Source organism: Oculina patagonica, chromosome 12, assembly GCF_052425735.1.
Source record: "Oculina patagonica isolate OP01 chromosome 12, crgOcupat, whole genome shotgun sequence".
In the NCBI taxonomy this organism is placed as follows: Eukaryota; Metazoa; Cnidaria; class Anthozoa; order Scleractinia; family Oculinidae; genus Oculina; species Oculina patagonica.
Genome location: NC_135769.1, coordinates 31,160,260 through 31,182,848, shown reverse-complemented (window position 1 = coordinate 31,182,848; position 22,589 = coordinate 31,160,260). Strand labels below are relative to the sequence as shown.

At 38.9% G+C, this 22,589-nt stretch overlaps 2 protein-coding genes across 3 annotated transcripts; both read left to right on the top strand.

Annotated features, from left to right (window-relative positions):
• Positions 1-560: 560 nt before the first annotated feature.
• LOC144631419 (uncharacterized) lies at positions 561-4,659 on the top strand. Its single transcript, XM_078489851.1, has 4 exons — positions 561-621; positions 1,410-1,526; positions 2,925-3,005; positions 4,197-4,659. Exons 1-4 carry the CDS (start codon positions 576-578, stop codon positions 4,352-4,354), a joined length of 402 nt encoding a protein of 133 aa, XP_078345977.1. The 5' UTR covers positions 561-575; the 3' UTR covers positions 4,355-4,659.
• Positions 4,660-6,626: 1,967 nt separating this feature from the next.
• LOC144632995 (uncharacterized) lies at positions 6,627-13,122 on the top strand. Of its 2 annotated transcripts, XM_078491762.1 has the most exons (7): positions 6,627-6,769; positions 7,908-7,980; positions 8,750-8,908; positions 9,394-9,649; positions 10,258-10,720; positions 11,285-11,741; positions 12,233-13,122. In XM_078491762.1, the coding sequence occupies exons 2-7, from the start codon at positions 7,917-7,919 to the stop codon at positions 12,517-12,519; spliced, it is 1,686 nt and encodes a 561-aa protein (XP_078347888.1). In that variant the 5' UTR covers positions 6,627-6,769; positions 7,908-7,916; the 3' UTR covers positions 12,520-13,122. The 2 variants fall into 2 exon arrangements, with proteins under 2 accessions (XP_078347888.1, XP_078347889.1); XM_078491763.1 differs by lacking the exon at positions 6,627-6,769 and having other exon boundaries at positions 7,032-7,980.
• The last annotated feature ends 9,467 nt before the right edge of the window (positions 13,123-22,589 follow it).

Genomic DNA, 22,589 nt, shown 5'->3' with positions numbered 1-22,589 from the left:
TCTCCAGGAAATCCTTTTAGTATCGAAAAGAACAATCATTTATCTGTCTAATACCAAATTTTCGGCCATTTATTTCGCTTCGCTCATACTTAAATAAAGCGATAAGTTTGACCTATTTTGAATTAAATCAAAAGTGTGTCGAATAAACTTAATTACTAATTTGATGTTATTCTTCGATATTAAAAAGGTATTTTTCTTCCAGAGTGCTTTATTTTTCGACGCGAAGCTAACAAACTCGGCATAAATTTTGAGCTCCGAAAGCGTCAATTTTGCTGGATTTTAGAATTATCGATTTTCTCGAAAACAAATCGATATTTAGCCAAACAAAGTATACTGTGATTTATTTCATATTGAGACCTACCCATGGTAAGAGTATGAGCGAAATCCATTTAAGGACTCTTACCGTAATATGTTTGACCGTAGGAAACCTGTGCTCTTAAATACTATTATTATTATTACTTCTGACTACAATGTGAAAAACATTATTAAAATTGTTCTTTTTATTTTAAGCCTTATCTCTGTTTCTCTAGAAGGAGATATAACGATTTCGAATAACTTCACTAAACGGCGTTAAAATGGCTTCAAAATTGGCACAAAAGACAAGTACACGACACATTTGTGGTAGGAAAACGTTATTTCAAATTAGGTTTTTTTATTATTTCTTTTTACGAGTAGAGCATGGAGTTCCCGGTGTTGCGGTCTGCAGCTGGTCTTTGACCATCGTGCTGTGTACTGTTAAAATGCTCGGAGAGATTAGCTGTTCAAGCTACTCTGAAATCCGAGGGTAAAAAAGCATGATGACGATGATGATGATGATGGTGGTGATGATGATGATGATGGTGATGATGATGATGATGATGATGATGATGATGATGATCGGTGACTTTCCCAAACGATCGATCGTTGACTTTCCCATACAATTCTCCCATACACCACGTATGCGGAGTCGAATTTTGAGCTTGGGATGCCTGTGAGTATTTCAGTAAAAACGAGAAGAGTGGAATACCTTTGAATGTGTTCCAATTTTTCGTATGTTTTTTTTTCAGCGGTGAGGACCGTTCCATTTGATTTTCAATACAAATGTAAAGCTGTCCAGCATTTGGAAAGGTTTCTCCGTATAAGCCACCATTTCACGCTAGCTAGTTCCAGTCAAGTCGATGATTGTCGTACCCGCTGCTCTCAAGTGCCCTGTCAAGACCTGCCTCGCAAAGTGTCCCTTTTTAGCCATTTACAAAGTTTTAGAGACGTTTTCAAAACAAATATTGAATAAAATCAGCCACAGTTGTTTGTACCGCGTAGAATTTAGAATTTTAAGCACAAATTTTCATGCAACTAGGCTAAAAAAGGAAAAATAATTAATCTTATTATGAACAGCAATGCTCATATTTTATGTATCGATGTTTTCATAGTCCATTTAATTTGTAAAGAGACGACGACTAACGAAGATTGGCGTGTTGTCTTTTACATGATGTCCACATTCAGTTTCTTCCAATTTCTGCTACTGGCAGGTTTCATATTATTTTGTGGTAAGGTTTGAGACTCGTTTTTAGTTCGCTGTATATGAACTACTTGATAGTATGTTTCATTTAAGGACTAGACGAAGTAGAAGGGGCAATGTTTTGAATATTTCACCAAATTAAATTTCTGTCCAAATTTTAATGTTTGACGCTATGGCAATTAACAACCAACTTTAGGCCAGTTGAAGAAACATCTTACTATTATTATAAAGATATTTGTGGCGTATAACAAAGTACAAATTTCAGCAAAAAGAAGAGAGAGATCGTTGAGCGCATGACTATGTTTACCTTCTTATGCGGGCAATGACAAGACTCCAGAAGATCAACCAAATCTTGTAATCGTGATAGAAATTGCAATCGATAATTTGAGTGCAATTTTCAGTGAAACCTTACTTAAAATTTTCTTAAGAACTTTTAGATACGTGGTCTTTAACCAGTGCTTAAAGGGAATCTTGAGTGCAGAAAATTTGTCAGCAATCTTGCCAAGGGAATTATCCGCCATAATGACAACGAATGCTTAGTGTATTTTGAGCACTTAAAAAGGAGAATTTCAAGCAGTTTAAAATGAAGGCAAAATTTAACGAAAGTAAACAAACTTACAATACAGAGTTGTAAGGGATCGAGTATTAGCCATCGCGGAAGCAGGATAAGGGAACTTAGAGCAATCACCACAACGTGAATGAAAAAGACGTAGATAAATAATCGAATTAATATTTTGTTCACTTTATATTTGGCTCTATTCATTGTTTTTTCCGGGAACGGTTTTAGACCTATATTCTGGTCAGTGTACTTAGACATTTCGTAAGACCATGCCCGTAGGTTTTCGCATGGACTCGGGCGAAGCCCTCTGGCCGCCTTAACTAGAGGAGGGTTAACGTCAAGGCTGTTCTAGTGCCCTGTGGGCTATCCGCTGGTGGCTGGGTGGCGACTAGCCAACAAAAGCAGGTGGGAGGGGAGGATTTCCCTTTTGACACCTTGGTCTAGCTAGACTTGATTTGTGTTGAGTGCGTTCATGTGTTCATTTTGACTGTCTGTCTGAGAAGGGCTTTGTGTTAGGAAGGTACCCTGCTGGAGTGGCAGGTGTCGCCAGGGCCCGTGACGTGCTAGTCGCTAAGTGGTGTCAGGGGACTTGTGGAACTCTTCAGTGTCTTGGGTCATTGGGGGGAGGTTCTCGAAAATCCGGTCAGATGTTTGCTGCTGTTCACTTAAATATCGATATCTAGATTTTCTTGCAATATTACTTTCGATTGGTGAGAGCTTTTCTCATTGTCGTGGCGCCGATCAGTGATGCCAGTCAAGCCTTCTTAAAAACAATTGCTGAATTTATCGACGTGTTGGTCTTGCTGTGTTCTTGCATAGTGGTGTCTTTCATGTAGCAAGTTTGACTGAATTATTTACATCAAATAGGTAAAGGAAAATGCTCTGTAGATGGCAAGTTTAAATCTCCTCAGGGAGAACTGTTACCAGTACACAAAGGAGCGAGAACTGGTAAGGACTTGTTAATGGTACCTAAATAGATTTCGCAGTTTTAAAAAAGTCATGTGTTCAAATCAACTGTTCACCTTTTTTGCTGAAACGTGTACTGAATGCTCGAAAGTCCGAAAACGTTCACTGCGCATGTTATTCATGTTATCGCAACGTCACGTATAAACACATGTAGGGCTGGAAGCCGTTGCGTTAGCTTAGGCCCTGTTTGGGAGGGGAGGGAAGGGGGGGGGGGAGGCCGAGAGGGTGTCACGTTATCCTTATGCCAATAATTTTGGGGACAGTTTTTCCTTATCCATAAAATTACTAAGGCTGTTATCCCTATTATTTGCATTTTCATTATCCTTAAAATTGAGTTGTTTTACCCTATCCCTGTAATTATTGAGACGTTTATCCCTTACATTCCTAAAATTATTTTGTAAGGTTATCCCTGTTTACTTTCTTAAATGGCCAGTAACCCCCATTTATTTGATAGACGACTTCCTCTTCCAATCCTTAGCAGATTGTAAAGAAAATGAGCAAAAATCAATGTGGGAAGTTTTTTTGGTCACGCGGCATTGAATCCTCATGAATCTTGCCATGCTGCGGCTGTTAGACGGTTGCTATTATGATCGCTTAATTATAAGATTTACTTTGAGGAACGTTACTAGATAAATCAATTTAAATAATAGATCCACATAAACAACATGGGGCAGAGAAACTTGTTATTCAGGGATTTATTTGCAGTATTTTTGGACTTAAAGATACTTCATGCAGCCATGTTCACTAAAGAAGCCACAGATTAAGGGTGGTCTTTTTGACATTTTATCTTCGCAACGAATTCGGTGACCTCCCCCCCCCCCCCCCCCGATTTTTTACGTTTCTGACACGTGAAACTCATAATATCACAGTGCTGAATAACTTTTAGAAATAAGTCAACGGCGGAAGATTTTTGCGCGAACGTCCTTAAGCTCAACTTCTCAGCCCCTCCAAACAACGGAGCACTTTTGGATCCGAAAAGGAATTTTAAAAGTAGTCTTCACCAATAACAATCCTTTTCCAGGACTACCCACACACGCAGGACCACCACGAACAACTCACAGCCAGGGTTTAAAACAATTATTTAGTATGTTGGTATGTTGATAAAACTTATCTTGTTCGTGTTCCTCTGGCAGCACTAATGAGTTTTATTCATTTACTGTCTTTGTTTCTTAGCAAATGTCTGCAAAGGAGAACCAGACGGTCACTATATCGACGCACACAACCCCTATGGGTATATAACTTGCCTGGGAGGTCAGACATACCGAAGGAACTGTGCGCCTGGTTTGATGTGGGACAATAACAAGAAAAGCTGTGTCAGACAATTTAAATAATCAGCAACTGTTCATTGTAGTAATGTAAAGTGAATAAAAATTAATAAATAGCTTCATATTCGTGTACAAAAGACACAAAACATGCTACTTTGATTTTGGCCTTTTCAAGGCTCTAAGATTTAGAGAGAGACAAACGAAAAGGTTTGTCGCCTTTTGCCAATTTACTTAACAATTTAAAATCCTAAGGCCCTATACCAGATTTTTGTTTTTATTTGCAATGCGTGCCAAAAGTATAAAACATTTGGAGTCTCGACACATCGCATCGATAGCCAATTCACTTATTATTTCCCGAGTTATGCTGTGCTTAAAGTAATTGAACCAACTTGTTAATATATCTGATGCAGTTCAGGCTATGCAAGTTGGTCAGCTCTAAAATTTGGCTTGTTCGTCCCATGGTTGTTATTCGCATTCGCCACGACTTTCCGGTGATAAGTTTATGATTTAACTTATATTATAGCTGAGAATAAATTGATCTGGAATTGAACTGAAAACTGAGATTACAGCACCCCCAACTAGACCCTCGTTTGTTGTCGAGATGGCTGTCCATGGGCGGGTCCCACAAGAATTTTCGTTATACATTATATGATATTCTAATCTGGGCCTGTATAGCAGTCTCCTGCTTTCCAGGAGCATGAAAGACGTGTGTTTCTATCAATATTATATGTTTATGTTCCGTATCGCGTCTCAAACTTTCAAGCGCCTCTCTCGCGTGTTTGCCGGCATGGAAAGGAAACACTAATACGCGGGTTATATTCTCTCAAGATTAATACATCTGGATGGCAGCTCAAATGAAAAGTTAGTTAGTAACAGAAACTATAAATACACCCTTTTGTCAGTGCGCACACCTTCTGCGCGTCAGGGGATGGTCCCGCGGGGGATCCTGGAACCCGGAGGCTTGCTCAATGTACTTTGTCTGGTTCAGCCTAACAATTGTCCAGGATTAAATTTCTAAAAGCATGCGATATACGGTAAATGATAATGATAATTTTTAATTTTTTTTTTTTTTTTTCTTCCGCCGTGGTTGTGTTGGGTGGGGGTGGCCTGTTTTTGCCGGCAAGCTTTTTTATCGGGAAGGGAGGGTTTGTGGGTTGTTTATAAAAAACCGGGGGGCGCTGTGTTGGTTTGGTTTAAACAGCTGTTGAAAAAAAACCAAAAACGACTACGTCGGGAGACAAAAAAAAAAAAATTTATTATTGTACTCTACCACGATGAATAACCACAACATTTTTTTATGATAATCAATTTCTATAGCGCATTTTTCATATGTAATGTTCAAATGCTCTGTACACATACTGTAATTCACTACACAAAGGCCAGACCACAACACCGGGAACTTCGTGCCCTACTCTTTGCGAATAGAGTGTGGGTTCTTTAACGTCCCCTGTTATAAGACTGAAGATACAGGAGACGGGACCTACGGTTTATCGTTCTTTTCCGAGAAGACTATAATGTCTAACCATTTGCAAATGTACATGTAATTACAAAAGTAGCACATTCTCCTCAGTTATTTTAAGACCCTGAGTGTTGGTCGGGTCTGGGGTTCGAACCCACGACCTCTCCCGCACAGCAGTCCGGCGCTCTACCAACTAAGCTAACCAGGCGGCGGTAAATGGACATAAGAGACAGCTTCACGGTAGAGTCGTTTGGATGAAATCACGAAATATCACGCGGGAGCACGGTCTTGTTGCGCGGAACGTGTGCGCAATAATGGGGGGGGGGGGGGGGGGGGGGGCCCCCCCCCGTCCCCTTTTTTTTTTTTTTTTCCCCCCCTTTTTCCCTTTTCCCTCCCCCCAAAAAAAAAAAAAATTAATTCAATTTTAAAATCCACCTTAAAAAAAACCCGCCACACAGGGAACCCCCTCGTATGGACTTTAAAATTGTATTTACATTTACAATGAAAGGAGACATCGTCCCAGAACTGATCGTCCTTCCCCTCCCTATTTTCCAATTTTACACGCCACAAGAAAAACGACAAGGGACACAAAATTAAAAAGTGAAAAGAGTGTGAAATAAAACTGACATGCATTTGACAATCTCAATATGACACTCCCTCTTAAATGAAACACCAGCTGCTAACCGGTTAAATGTTGTCTTTAAGCTTCTCGTTGAGCAACTATTTACAAGTCTGTTTTTATCTTTATTCTAAAGTAAGGAAAAATTGCTATCATGATCACAGATTAGATTAAGCAATTTGATTAAGCTTTTGTTTTTAAACTGAAATATTTGAAGTCGTTTTCATTAATTTTTTAGAGGATTACCTCATCTTTGTAATCATTTTATCAAGATACTTTGTGGCTCTACAAAGGTTTACAGTGCGATATTGTTGGGTAGTCACCGAAATCGCGAAATCCTGTATCTGAACATACAGTAAGCGAGCAACGTAAAATCTTAGCGGTGCTAAGCTAAGGAGGGAAGGTAGGATAAACTACATATATAATGACTAAATGAATAAATATATGCTGACAATAATGCTTGCTCCAACTTGAAAACGTAAGTAATTACTGGCGTACCATAAGCTCGAGGTGACTTCTTCTGATTCGAAGTAATAATTACGTTTTGTAAAGTTAAGACTTTGAGGGCCGAGTCGATTTCTCTCATTTAGCTCTACTTTTACAAAAGAAACCTAAAACAAACACGGCTCTTTATTTCGGTACAGATTAATTGATTACCACTCGAAGGAAAAGGTAAAATAACCGATCAGTGAAACGAATTTGACAAAAACAACAACACGTTTCAAGTGTTAACCCTTTATCCAAACAAAATGCGATACCGTAACTTTGCTAGGACGAAGGACTAACTTGAACAGGTTTGCTATCAAAAATGGCTAGATGGTTCGACGTACCGCAGCAGTTTCTTTGTAGAATCTAATCATTTGTCGTTTCGGTACCATAGCTATTTTAGACTACACGAAAACGTGATACATGAAGCGAATCAAAATGAAATTCGAACGGTTGATTAGTTGTGGACCCATCCCCAGCACTCCCTCCTCCTCAGAGACCATATTTTTTCGTACGGGCTGAAAAATGGGGAGAGGTGAAAAGTAAGCGCGCGGAACCTGAAGAGAATCGAAACTAATGCGCGCGGGGGACACTTGGGAGGGAAAACTGAACGAGGAGAATGTCCCCATGAGAATGTAACACCTCAAAAGTAAATATTATAATTCCTTCTCTCATCCCGATCAGTAACCGCCTGTTGACAATGTTCATTCAATTAATTAAGTCTCGCATGGTACGTTTTCAAGAGAGGTCAGTGAGCAAGCCGCTTTTATGTTGCTGGCAATACAAGTGTCAATTATTCCGCCATTTTGACTGCACGAGGTAATTCTTGTAAATAACTGCTCATCCATAGAGAAAGAAAATATTAGGACATAGCATGAAGATTTTCAGGCATTTTATTCAGTATTTATAGCATGGCAAAATCTGAGTGTTTTTACATGTTTAATGGGTAGAAAGCTAAGTAACTAAGCGAAATCGTATCAAAACATCCCAGACTCGGTTCATTTGTAGCCGGAGTTTCATTATTGTATTAACATGATAATTGTCGATCGTTTTAGATTATTGCGATGCAGATCAAAGATGTGCATGTTATTTTTCACGTGCTGGTGACTTGGTTTATTCAAAAGAGTGGTAAGTATGCTCTCAACTGAATTCCAGCGAAAGAATAATCTTCTTAAATTAAATTTTAGATAAAAGCCGATAAATTATATAGAGATAGCAAGCATTATTTTTTATAGAAGCCCGAGAAATTAGCTTTGTTGAATTTCGCTGAATTAAATCACTTCGCCTCTGTTCTCTTGTTTTGCTGTATAAGCAGCATGATTTCCTCAGAAGTGATCTTCCACCAAATAGAGCTGCGGATGAAGAAAGAATAATCATTGAAATTTATTACTCTTCTCTGGAGTGGTGTAAGCCACTTGCGTTTTACAACACTGCTCAAAATTGTTTGAAAATTTTTAGCAAAACAAGCCAGATCCTTGAAACACCTAGAGGCCAAAAATATATTTTAAACTGAAAAAAGAACACGCGTTATAATTACTAAAATTTTCACATCGTTTTTGGAAACAAAGAAGTTGTTACGTAAGAAGAGTATTATTAGCTGCTATTCCGGTATACTACCGAGCCGTTTTTGTCACAATGACTACAGCAGGAGCAATCAAAATTATTTACTCTACCCTGGGTGGCAGAGGCTTTTCAAGCTGCCTTTCCAGTTTCGGTCAAGTCTTAGCCAAGAGGCGAAAAAAATCCCCCGGTACTCAAGGTATATCATTTAAAAATGTTTTACACAAGTATGCTTCTCTTTTCAAAACTTGGAATGCTAGCTTTTTAACAGTAGCCTGAAGAAAACTCTTAGCTTGCCGAGTAAACTGCTAAGAATTATAAAACTTTTCTCCCTCAGTTGGCAAGCATCTTCTTGTGGCTTACTGGGGTCAGAACAGCTCAGGGGGTAAGTTTCCTCAAAATCCCGAAAAAGATCTCAAGGATGTTTGCGCAGAGAGGAAATACGACATTATTGTGATTGGATTTGTGGTTACATTCTTTGGCAAAAACAATAAAGGTATGTATTATAAAATAAAACTTGTACAATTCTTATCTTAGGCTCGTAGAAAGTGAGACATTAGAAACAGAGTGAAAGCACAAACTTTAGAAGAGGGTCACTATTAGGTTAAGGTAAAAATAAGGAAGCATCTAGAAGTATTTCTACTCCCCCTGGATGAGATGCTAGTCCATCGCGGGGTCCCCCCCCCCCCAGCATTAAATTCGCCGGTACCCATTCACACACCTGGGTGGAGAGAGGCACTGTGAGAGTAAAATGAATTGCCCAAGAAAACAGCGCTATGATTCCAGCCAGGGCTCGAACCCAGACCTCTTAATCTGGACTCTAGAGTACAACCGCTAGCCCACTGCACCTCCCATTTAATTGGATGTACAAATGTTAGGTCAAAGTTTAAATATGTACCCTAACTGAGATATGATTTGAAATAAGATGGCAATTGTCGTAAATCCCTTCGATCATTATTTCGTCGTTAATTTATATCACAGATCAAATGCCCGAGGTGAATTTTTCCCGCCACTGTTGGGACCCTGCGTCACCCGCGCACCCAAATCTTTACAAGTGTCCGAAAATTGAAGAAGGCATCAAGGCTTGCCAGCAGGCTGGAAAGAAAGTTCTTATCTCGCTTGGAGGAGCCACGGGAAACAATGACCTTCAAGACGCTCAAGCGAGCGACCTTGCCAAAAATTTGTGGGATTTGTTTCTAGGAGGAAAGGGAAGGCCAAATATACGACCATTTGGGAGGTAAGGAAAACTGCTTCAACTTATTATTTTCATTTTTTACCTAAAATGTTCAAAGTGAGGAAAATGTCTATCCAAAGTGATTGTGTCAAATCCTATGCTCTAGCTAAATCGGCAAAGAAGCGTTCAGTTCCAAATTGAAACATGAAAAAAGTCAGTAGTCGTCATTCTCCGAAATACGCAGAATTTCTCCTGGTAACTGATTTCGTATGGATGTTTCCAAAAGGACAGTTGAAAAATTTACCTTAATATGCAAGATTTACTTGTTGAACACCGCACTTAACATAACCTGCGATCAGGCGTTCTTTTTTCTTAAAGGTTTAAGTAGGGAGGGAGGGAGGGCATGATCTAAAGTTACACTTAACATAACACGTTTTGTTTGGTTTGGTAACAGTCGACTCTTTAGTCCGTTAGTTGCCGTTGCCAATCTGGCTTGCTAAAGATAATGTTACGGAAGAATAGGTGTGTGACATGACAAAAGGCACAGAGCAAGTAATTATTTAAGAAAACTTAGGTCATTTGCCTTCGTTAGAGGTTATTTAAGATATAATTTGTTATCAGTTTTAGTAAACATACTTCCCAATTTAACCACTTCTGTATCTTTCCCATAGTGCAATTCTTGACGGCATTGACCTGGATATTGAAGACCACAAATCAGGCGGCTACGCTCAGCTTGTCAAAAGCCTTCGAGAGTTGGAGAAAACAGGAGGCGCCAAAAAGTACCTCATCACAGGGGCTCCTCAGTGTCCGTTCCCTGATGCGTCCCTGGGTCCCAAACCTGGAACTGCGTTGGGCGACCAGGGCGGCGAGTTCGATCATGTCTATGTGCAATTCTACAATAACTTCTGTCACACCGGGGACCAAGCGCAGTTTTATCCAAATATGGACAAGTGGCTTCAATTTGCAGCGAACGCTGGTCAAGCAAGAGACTTTTCGATTGCGATGATACTAAAGAACAGAAAAAGATCTATGGGAGGGGGACCCAAGATATTCGTGGGGATGCCGTCCGCTACCGGAGGTGCAGGAGATCCCAAGTTCTACAGGACACCTGAGGAAGTGGCAAAGATTTATGAGGTATATGTTCAAACGTGTTTATCTTAGAATGGTAATGGAGTATCGCGAGCTGGCGTTCAAATTGGGATTAAGGTACCGAGGTACTTGCCTCAGTCCTTTTTCGTTTTGTTGTTCTTTCTTCTTTTGAAGGACGGAAGTAAATACCTAGGAAGAGAATTTAACCATGGACATTGCCTCAGTCACAATACTGACCTTTAGATTGGGCTACAAGTACGAGATTGAGTACGAGTTCTCAAACCAAATTCGCGTGCTTCCTATTATCACTTTTAAGTGATAATAATAAATTATCACAACAATCCTATCGCTAACATTTATTTTTGTGTTAGTCAGCAAAAGGAAATAGTTATAGTTGGAGGCAACGGTCGTCTCGAAATTCCAAAGTCGTACTCGATCTCGTACTCGTAGTCAAATCTAAAGGTCGTTAACTTTTTTCTGGCTACGGCATTGGTTGACCAGTGTATTTCATTAATGATCTTATTTTTGTATTCTATTGTCGTGTGTAAATAATGACAAATAGAAGATCAAAAGGTATCATTAAGGATGCAAATTATTTATTTCACACAGAAACTGAAGAACAAGCCACAGTTCGGTGGATTCATGATATGGGATGCTGCTTGGGATCAACAAAACGTCATCCAAGGCAAAGCATACAGTGACCACATTGCAGACATCATGGGCAGGAGTGGGCCCGGAGAACCCACGCCTCCTGTCACGACCCCTTCTGGAGGACCTACCTCTCCTGTCACGACACCTTCTGGAGGAACCGGACCTCTCACGACACCTTCTGCAGGAACCGGACCTCTCACGACACCTTCTGGAGGAACCGGACCTCTCACGACACCGTCTGCAGGAACTGGACCTCTCACGACACCTTCTGGAGGAACCGGACCTCTCACGACACCGTCTGCAGGAACCGGACCTCTCACGACACCAGTTGGACCTACCCCAGGGGGAACTACTCCTACATCACCCATCGGTCCCCCTACTCCACCAACCCCTGGGGAAGGTGGAGGTGGTGATGGTATGTATATATGTAAATATTTACACTAGGAAAAAATTGTCATTGAACTATATAATCATGTTAATTTGGTCTAAACAAATGAGCATACTGGCCCCATCCAATTGCCGAAACTTTGAAAACGTACCCTCCGCTCTCTTTGGCACTTTGACTTCTGTTTCTGACAATCGTTTTTCCCGGTTCACAGCAACATTCGCGAACTAAAATGGCTGTCATTTTGTTTATACAGCGAGTTGTTGGTATAAATAAGGAAATTACTCGCATTCTGTTGCCTTTATATGGCTATTCACTTTCACTGGACTCAAACTGCGTTTTGTTGCTTAAAGGGCGTTTTTATTGTTTTGAAACAAGATTTCACTGCAAAACAACAAAACACACACAACCGCAAATTAAAGCCAAACGGGTGAAGTGGTGAACATGGGCCTTTAAGGCAATAGTTGACTTTAATTCAGGTCTAAAATTCGTATAAAACTCTTTCTGTTTTATTTATAAAGATTTCTGTAAAGGAAAACAGGACGGCGATTATGCAGACCCGAGTAACCCCGCAGGGTACATTAGCTGTTCTGGAGGGATAACCTACAGGAGACCGTGTACACCGGGACTTGTTTGGAATGCAGAGAAAAAGATCTGCGACTGGCCAAGTAACGTAAAAAAATATCAATCACACGACACGACTTTTCAACGGCCTGTGCAACCACAGGGACTGCGGGCACAGAAGGGAAATAGAATCCAGGTATTGAAACGAACAAATGAGCGAGCAAGTAAACGGACGAATGGATAAGTAAAGGAAGGAAAGAAGGAAGGATTGTGCAAACGAATGAACGAACGAACGAACGAATGAATTAGGCCGTACTAAAAGAAGCGTGAAGCTAGCATAAATCACATTAGATACAAATATTTTGACGTTGGTTTATCCATTTTAACCCAAGGCAAAGTAATATAAGAAACGAGACGACGATTTTTCAATCTCGACGAATTTGACTAAATTTGTACAATTCAGGGTAATCGAGCTCGATAAAGTTATGGAAAGAAAAGATACTAAGTCACCAATAAATCCATCAATTTGAAATAAAAGTATTCGCATCGTGACATCTTGCTTGTGTTGAGCAATCTTGCATGTAGCATTATTTAACGAAGTGTTAATATTAATAACAATATTGGACAATCCTTATTACGTAACTTCATGAAAGTTTATTTTCATCACATCTTGCTCAGCGTTGCACCATCTTTATGTCATCGTTGCTTTGTTTTGTCACCAAAGAATCAGTTAATTAATGGCGGCAATGCTATCAGTATTTTGTTCACGTTTCGCCTCAATTAATTAATTAATTAATTAATTAATCAGTTAATTGATTAGTCAATTTTGTAATTAAGTCTAATTGAACTAATTAAGATGGTTTCCGCCAAACATTCGAGCAATACAAGCAAAAATAAAGTTACCAGAGAGAACTCATAGCATAGTAACAGTTTAAGTACAGGTAATAAAACCCTGCCAAAAATTTAGCGCTCAAGCTGACCCCGCGAGAGAAAAATGGATTTGAAATTGTCTATATTTCAGTTAAAACGGACGTTTCACGCCAGTTCAAAACAAAATGGCGCGCGTTTTGAACATTTTTACGAGGTTTGACTTTATTTTTTTCGATAATGCTTTAGAATTTAGTCACGGGGTCACTAAGACAAATGAATTTCAGTAAGATCTTTTAAATAGTATACAAAATGTTGCCGTGCTAGGAGTACGTTTTTGGTATTTAATTTTCGCACTCATTGCTCGAACTTTCAGCGGAATCCGTCTTAATTACTCTTAATTACTTTATTGTAGAAGAAGACTTCGTGGTCTGCTTTTGAATTAAAAGACGTTATTCAATAAGCACTTTAACTAATGACCTGGTGATTTAACTCTGGAAGTGGCCTAATTAGCACGTTCAATTGCCTTGTGATCAAATCTGTCTGTCCCCTGTGTATTGCAATACATCTTAATGGCATTATTTCATCATGTTGTGGCAAAGAATCCGCCCAGTAGTTCACTGCCTTTTAAAGAGCGGAACAAATCGAGGTTGCTAACCGATTATCTTAAATTTTCAAAATTTTCCCGTCTGGAAATCAGATGCGAATTATTTACCACACTCTGTCGACGAACAAAACCGTCAAGGTGTATAAGTGACAGTGCAAAAAACGGTGAAATGAAATAGGCATCTTTCACCTCAAACAATACTTAACCCCAATTACCTAAACCTTTGACATTCCCTCCCCAAAAAAAAAAAAAAAAAAAATGAAATAAGCCTACACAAATAAATTGAATATCCACAGGTGCATTAGCAAACTAATTATCTGGTAATTACTTGGAAAGGTTTATAATTATGACATTAATTGGTGCAAAAAACGGTGAAATGAAATAAGCATCTTTCACCTCAAACAACACTTAACCCCAATTACCTAAACCTTTGACATGTCCACAGGTGCATTAGCAAACTAATTATCTGGTAATTACTTGCAAAGGTTTATAATTATGACATTGGTGTAAAAAGCGGTGAAATGAAATAGGCATCTTTCACCTCAAACAACACTTAACCCAATTACCTTAACCTTTGACATAGCAATCTAATTATCTGGTAATTACTTCCATAGTAGAAATCAAGGCGCTTCACGGCCTCTGTCTAATTAGCCTCTGTTTAATTAATACACCTATGACGACCCTTGTGTTTCTGGGAGTGGCCTAATTAATAAGCACCGCTATGACAAACTTAAGGTTTTGTGTTTCTGGGCGTGGCCAAATTAACATTCAAAATAAAAACATCTACTGTTGCTATCTTTCGAATAACCTCGTCCCTCACCGACCCTAATCTCTGATTTAAGGGGAGGACATTTAAGACAATGTTAATAGGAAATCGTTTGCACTTTACCTATTGTCCTATAACTTGTACTTTTTATAGTGTACGTGCTGGAAAATCAGAAGCATGTATGTAAGCGTTAATTGCTGATCACATTTTGTCGGCGAACGAAGCGCTCAAAGTAATCGAATTCTTTTGATTAAAGGCGGTAAAATAATGGGCCATTACGGCCTCCTTTATGGGCGTTACCTACTGTCAATTAACTCTCTCATGACGTAGTCCTTAAGGTGTTGTATTTCTGGGAGTGGCTTAATGAAAAGATTCCGCCTTACGTCCCGCTGCCTATAAAATAGCGGCCTCCTTTAAGGGCGCTGCCTCCTTGTAATTAACCCTTTTGTGACGTAGTCTGGGAGTGGCCTTATGTAAAGATTCCGCCTTATAGCCCGTTGCTAATAAAAGAGCGGTCACTGTAAAAGATATCATTCTGAAAATCACCCCGTGTGCTATTTTATCAAAGAAACGTAAAAATGAAGGTATTGAGGAAAGTAATGCAGCATTTCACCACAAAGAAAGGAGGTGCCTCCGAGGAAAAGGAAGCAACAAAAGAAGACAAGGAAAGCGAAATCAAGGTGCCAGACCAAGCAACATTGCTTGTCAAACGTCGTCGATCCAGCGAGTCTGACATTTTTGCCAAGCTACAGCAAGAGCGGAAAGAGCAACTGAAGCAGTCCCCTGACAGAAAAGCATTCCGAAGTCGAGGTCAAACCATGTCCTGTTCCAGTTATTTCACGGAGGACCAAGCCACCATGCCCTTTATGAAAGACCGAAAGCTGACTGAAAATGCCAAACATCTGACCCCAGAACAGATGCATGCGCTGGAAATGGACATCTTCAGGCCTTTGGACTTCTACGAGATCTTGTTCGACAAAATGAGAGCAAAGGATAAGGCTGAACGGACGCACGAAGAAGTTCATGATATGCGGTCACTGATTACAATGGTAAATTATAAAGCACATTAGAGCATTTAACTCATTCTACCATCGCTCGGTTGGTTTTGTTTGTTAACGAATTGTTTTTAATTATTTTAACTTTGTGTTTTCAAAATGTAATCGTCGAATTTATTATATTACAGAGTTAACTTTACATTGGCTGATTCAAGAACAAAAATTAAAAGGAGAATATTAATCGATCACTAACAGAAGAAATCAACTGTTATCTATTCAGTTTATTAAAATTACCCTATGTGTAAAACTGAGATAGATTGAGAAAAACAGCCATTTGTGTAAAAAGAAATTATACAGTAATTTTTGTAACGATGCATTCGATACTGAGGTAATGGTTATAGCTTTATTCAACCTCGTACATTTTACAGGTTTATGATTGTAATATATAAAAGAGGAAAAAAGGACAGTATACTATATGCTACTGCAGTAGCAAATAAAATGATCTGTCAGAGTTGTATCATCGTACAGTTGCCTTGTGATCAAATCTGCCTCTCCCCTGTGTTTTGCAATATAGGTTAATATATTTAGGGGCAAAAGAATCCACCCTAAATTCCCCCAATTAGTGCCAAGCTCACTAGAACAATTTGACACTTAAATAAATGGTTTTTTTTTTTTACTAACTCCCTGCCTTTAAAAGAGCGGAAGAAATCGAGTTTGCTAACCGATTATTTCTATTGTTTTTAAATTTTTCTTTCCTGGATATTAGATGCGAATTATTTATCACACTCTCGCAGCGAACAGAGCCGCCATGGTACATAAATGATACTAGTAGTAAGAAGGAAGGTGAAATGAAATTGGCATCTTTCACCTCAAACAACACTAAACCCCAATTACCTAAACCTTTGACATATCCACAGATTCATTAGCAAACTAATTATCTGGTAATTACTTGGAAAGGTTTATAATTATGACATTGGTGCAAAAAACGGTGAGGAAATAAGCATCTTTCACCTCAAACAACATTAACCCCAATTACCTTAACCTTTGACATATCTACAGGTTCATTAGCAAACTAATTATCTGGTAATTACTTGGAAAGGTTTATAATTATGACATTAGTGCAAAAAACGGTGAAATGAAATAAGCATCTTTCACCTCAAACAACATTAACCCCAATTACCTAAACCTTTGACATGTCCACAATTCATTAGCAAACTAATTATCTGGTAATTACGTGCAAAGGTTTATAATTATGACATTGGTGCAAAAAGCGGTGAAATGAAATAGGCATCTTTCACCTCAAACAACACTTAACCCAATTACCTTAACCTTTGACATAGCAATCTAATTATCTGGTAATTACTTCCATAGTAGAAATCAAGGCGCTTCACGGCCTCTGTCTAATTAGCCTCTGTTTAATTAATACACCAATGACGACCCTTTGTGTTTCTGAGAGTGGCCTAATTGATAAGCACCGCTATGACAAACTTAAGGTGTTGTGTTTCTGGGCGTGGCCAAATTAACATTCAAAATAAAAACATCTACTGTTGCTATCTTTCGAATAACCTCGTCCCTCACCGACCCTAATCTCTGATTTAAGGGGAGGACATTTAAGACAATGTTAATAGGAAATCGTTTGCACTTTACCTATTGTCCTATAACTTGTACTTTTTATAGTGTACGTGCTGGAAAATCAGAAGCGTGCATGTAAGCGTTAATTGCTGATCACATTTTGTCGACGAACGAAGCGCTCAAAGTAATCGAATTCTTTTGATTAAAGGCGGTAAAATAATGGGCCATTACGGCCTCCTTTATGGGCGTTACCTACTGTCAATTAACTCTCTCATGACGTAGTCCTTAAGGTGTTGTATTTCTGGGAGTGGCTTAATGAAATGATTCCGCCTTACGTCCCGCTGCCTATAAAATAGCGGCCTCCTTTAAGGGCGCTGCCTCCTTGTAATTAACCCTTTTGTGACGTAGTCTGGGAGTGGCCTTATGTAAAGATTCCGCCTTATAGCCCGTTGCTAATAAAAGAGCGGTCACTGTAAAAGATATCATTCTGAAAATCACCCCGTGTGCTATTTTATCAAAGAAACGTAAAAATGAAGGTATTGAGGAAAGTAATGCAGCATTTCACCACAAAGAAAGGAGGTGCCTCAGAGGAAAAGGAAGCAACAGCAGGAGAAAAGGAAATCGAAATGAAGACGCCAGACCAAGCAACATTGCTTGTCAAACGTCGGCGATCCAGCGAGTCTGACATTTTTGTCAAGTTACAGCAAGAGCAGAAGGAACAACTGAAGCAGTCCCCTGACAGAAAAAAATTCCGAAGTCGAGGTCAAACCATGTCCTGTTCCAGTTATTTCACGGAGGACCAAGCCACCATGCCCTACATGAAGGACCGAAAGCTGACTGAAAATGCCAAACGTCTGACCCCAGAACAGATGCATGCACTGGAAATGGACATCTTCAAGCCTTTGGACTTCTACGAGATCCTGTTCGACAAAATGAAAGCAAATGATAAGGCGGAGCGGACGCACGAAGAAGTTCATGATATGCGGTCACTGATTAAAATTGTAAACTATAAAGCCCATTAGAGCATTTAACTCATTCCAGCATCGCTCGGTTGTGTTTGTTTGTAAGCACATTGTTTTTAAATATTTTAACTTTTTGATCAGTCGCGAAATGCTCTGTAAGAACGTTTTATTGTTGTTATGATGCAAAAATTTCTGGCTGAGCTAAATACAAAAGGATGAGCAATGCAATAAAGATGCGTTTTCAAATTATAATCGTTGAATTTATAATACTACAGAGTGCACTTTACATTGACTGATACAGGAGCAAACATTGAAAAAAAATTTATCAATCACTAACAGAAGAAATCAATTGTTATCTATTCAGTTTATTAAAATCACCGGCTATGTGTAAAACTGAAGTAGATTGTGAAAAAACAGCCATTTGTGTATAAAGAAATGATGATGATGCATTTGATACTTAGGTCATGGTGAAAGCTTTATTCACTCTTGTACAATTTACAGGTTTACGATCATTATAATATAAATGTAAACAGGAAAGCAATTACAATATGAGTCTGGAGACTGAAGAATTTTAGTCAGTCTCCCGTTGTTGTAATGTCTCGATTGATATTTATGAGAGTACAAAACTGTTTAAGCTTAAGAGAAGAGATGTGTACGTAGTATATATAAAAGAAAGGAAGAGATACAACAAGCATTTAAAATAGACGAAAACCTTTCTACAGGTATACTGTCAAACTGTATAATTGTATCAACAATTAAATTATTTGCCTCAAATATGTCGTAAACATTCGTTGCAGTCGATAGTCCGAATTCTCGATAACCACATAATAAGACACTTACGAGTGACGCCAACGCGGTAGAACAATACAAATCAAATAAGGCACATAACACTGTCAGTAGGTTGTCCAATCCAGGTTTAATTTGAAATAGTTTACAGAGTTACACCTACTATTCAACAGATCGACCTGTACGAAAAGCAAGTGAGACAGAAACTTACTCAAATCAAACAGAAAACTGGTGGTCCCGATAAGTTTTCTTCCCGTGAGCTTTCGGTGGCCGGCGAAACCCTCTTTGAAGGTCTTTTTAGCATCTTTAACAATAGTATCATCGAATGATTTGGAATCAATCGATTTGCCGTTTTTTTCGGTACTTGTCTCCAGGATCAAAAATTCTGTTTTTTGATTGGCCCACTTAACTGGACCAATTGTGTTAATGTAGTTTCCATCCGTGCTTAAGTGTGTTTTTTCGCATTTTTGACCGTTAAAGGTCAGTTCTGGTGCTAAAAAGTGTTTTTGCTTAGCCCTGCGAGAGTAGTGTTCGACATAATTAAGAAGGGCTTCATTTCGTATATATTGCACAGCGCTAGCGTGCGTTTGACTTTAGCATAGATTTTAGCATGAGGAAAATAGGCTCATACACCAAAACCAGTGGGGATTTAAGAAAGGCGTCTTCACCGAATCTCTACTACTATTCCTTTCAGAAACGTGGAAAAAGGCAATTGACTCTGGTGAAAAAATTGGCGTTGTATTTGTCCACTTCCAGAAAGCGTTCGATACTGTCGATCACAACATCCTGAAATCAAAATTGTCGGCTGTTGGTGTATCTGGTATATTTCACAAGTAGGTTTCAAGCTACCTCTCCAACAGAACTCAATATGTTACCATAAACGGAGTAAAATCTAGGCTACGACCTGTTGAAATTGGCGTCCCCCAAGGGTCCCTCCTAGGCCCTCGAATTTTTGAATTTTATGTAAATGATCTTCCTGATTGCTCTTCAGTTGGACTCATACACTTGTTTGCTGATGATACTGCTATTTATTACATAGCAGGGGAAATTGAAGAAATCGTGGATTCTCTAATATTAAACGACTTTAAAGTGTGGTGCGATGGGAACCTCCTAACAGTACACACTGGAAAAACGGAGGCTATGCTAATTAGTAACCACTCATTCGTTGGCCCTCTGAGATCACTAATGTTTGGCAACTCTCACATTAACTTTACCACAAAATTTACCTGTTTGGGCGTGGTTATTGATCACAAGTTAAACTGGAAAGCACAAGTTAAAACCTTACATAGTATATTTGTTGGAAAACTGAAATTTTTGAAAACAATGAAAGGGCTGCCAACAAATGTAATTGAAGAAATGTATGTATGTATGTAATACAAGTGCTGATCATCGTTTGATCCAGAATAGTGCTCTACATCATGTATGTATGTACGTATGTCAGTTTAAAACCGCGGTACGCTTGTAGGGGTATTATATAGAATGGCAAAATTCGAGACTCACCGAGATGCCGAGACCCTGCTTTAAAATCCGAGACCCGGAGACTTGAGCATTTTTTCAAATCCGAGCCCGTCCCACCGTGATTCAATCTATCATATAACGTGAACCGCAAATAAATTCATGAAACGTCGCCGGTTCAATCCTTGGCTGTTAATCAAATGCCATTCTTCTTATTTCTCTTTTTTGTCATAATTCACGTTATTTAATTTTTTTTCTAGTCCCCAGTCTCCTTTTTTCTAGGCTCCTACTCCTACGGAGTGACTTTGTGCATGTATTGGAGAGCGTGTTTGCACATCGGGTAATAATGAATTGAAAGCATGTGTCCAATTCGTCCATGCATTCGCCGGCCTGACTATGAATAAAATAGAAAGCAGCATCAATTTCATTAACATATTGTCTGACCAAAATTTATTCAGCATAAGTTATTATAACGTTCAGATAATTATTAAAACATCCGATAATTTCGTTCGGCAAACGGTTTGTCCCCTCCATTATCGAGAGCTATTGATAACCCGGAGTTTATTCTTCCATTCCGTAAGGTAAGTTAACTTAAAGAACTTAGTTGCAACTGGGCCAAAATTTTAAATATCCATTTTTTTCCTTATGTGAGGCAGCAGCGATTGCAAAAAGTAAATTCGAACGGATGTGGTGTTTCGAATTTTAACAATGAACGAAATTTATCAGTACTCCGGGCGTTCACTCGAGTCATATCGAATGGTTGGAAATTCTTATCAATAGCGGTAAAATGCCCTCAACTTTCTTTATTTCTCGGATGTCCATGCCAAACATGTAAAGAGTATTTTTACGGACAATGTGGGTTATCTATGAAGAGATTAGTTAACACCGTTGTTTGACTGCTGAAGAAAATAAGCTTCCTATTTTTCATGTTATGAGAAACAAAGCAAATTTCAAATTAAGCTGTGGCAGATCTTGCACGAATGGTACTAGCACTTATGGGAATGCGTGTATATTTTTGATCGAACTGGTTTAGACTTAAGTTTATCGAAAATTTTACCAGAAAACGTTAACTGCGGAAGTTAAACCAAAAATTTGTCGATCAAAACAAGACTTTTCCTTTCACATGGACAGAAGTCAATATATAGCTTATTCAAATTTAGATATTGTCAAGCTATCTTGTCGACTTTTTAAGTTGACGAATATTTAAGCCTTTTCCCGGGTTTTAACACTTGTGATTCTCTTCTGTTGAAAAATTTATTGTTTTGATGTCCCCGATTATTATAAGTCAATAAACGAAATGGTTTAATGAGAAATGGCTATTTTGAAGCGTTTTATTTGTTGCACGCATGTTTGGTAATCGTACATCACGCTACTCGCGAACGTCGTCTCGTACTAACTTAAAAGAACGTTTTTCCCATTTTCAGTTGAATTCGGATTTATTTTTCATTTTTTGTCCGCGAGGAGAAAAAACCAGCTGCGAAGAAGTGGCGCTGTTTAGTTGCGGTTTTAATATTTAAGGAATGTCAATTCTATTTGACGGTATTAGCATTTTTCGTATCATATTTTTTCAACACACCCAGCAGTTTATCTCGCTTAATAATATACATCAAAACATTTATCGAATCTGATTGGCTTAGAGAAATGCAGCTTTTAGTAAATTCAATGCAGAAATGAGGAAATACAGTGCAGAAATGAGGAAATTCAGTGCAAAAAAGAGAAACAAAATTGGCACGCAGATTGGTAAATAAACAAAGGAAGCCACGGGGGGCCAATCAAACGCTTCCAAGCGATCTGAATGGCGCGAAGTTTGGATATTTAGGACAAATATTTAGGGTAAATAAAGTTTGTTGTTGTTGTTGTTGAGATGCCAGTAAAAAAAGGGCTGGTGTTTTGAGCACAGTAGAGGACCAGAGGGCAGCTCTAAACACCATAGCACTGAAAAGCGTTGGTTTTTGGTTCTTGTTTTGGAATTGCTGGCTTGCAAATGACGTCACGGCGGCCATGCTGTGGGACAAGAACAAAGCGTTTCCCTCTGCTGGGAATTTAACTTTTTTATCATGCAAATTCTGCGAAAATTTATTTTATTGTTTTGACCCCCAACATGGCCGCTTTGTCACGTGGTTGCAAGCCAGCAATAACTGGTTTCCTAAGATAGAAATTGCGGACGGAATCGAAACAACAAGCCGACTAATTAAACTTCACGCTTTGCTTGAGCAAATTTATTTACGCCGAATTGCCCAATTCAAAAACAACAAACACATTTTCGAAGATTATGGACCAGATAGCCTCAAAGTTATGCTGAAA

Excerpts from the sequence above, each read along its gene's own strand:
- LOC144631419 (XM_078489851.1), top strand. The coding sequence starts at position 576 with ATGGCTTCAAAATTGGCACAAAAGACAAGTACACGACACATTTGTG. Across the intron at positions 1,527-2,924 it reads AGGTTTCATATTATTTTGTG|GTAAAGGAAAATGCTCTGTA; the intron begins GTAAGGTTTGAG and ends TACATCAAATAG. Across the intron at positions 3,006-4,196 it reads ACACAAAGGAGCGAGAACTG|CAAATGTCTGCAAAGGAGAA; the intron begins GTAAGGACTTGT and ends TTTGTTTCTTAG.
- LOC144632995 (XM_078491762.1), top strand. The coding sequence starts at position 7,917 with ATGCAGATCAAAGATGTGCATGTTATTTTTCACGTGCTGGTGACTTGG. Across the intron at positions 10,721-11,284 it reads AAGTGGCAAAGATTTATGAG|AAACTGAAGAACAAGCCACA; the intron begins GTATATGTTCAA and ends TATTTCACACAG. Across the intron at positions 11,742-12,232 it reads GGAAGGTGGAGGTGGTGATG|ATTTCTGTAAAGGAAAACAG; the intron begins GTATGTATATAT and ends TTATTTATAAAG.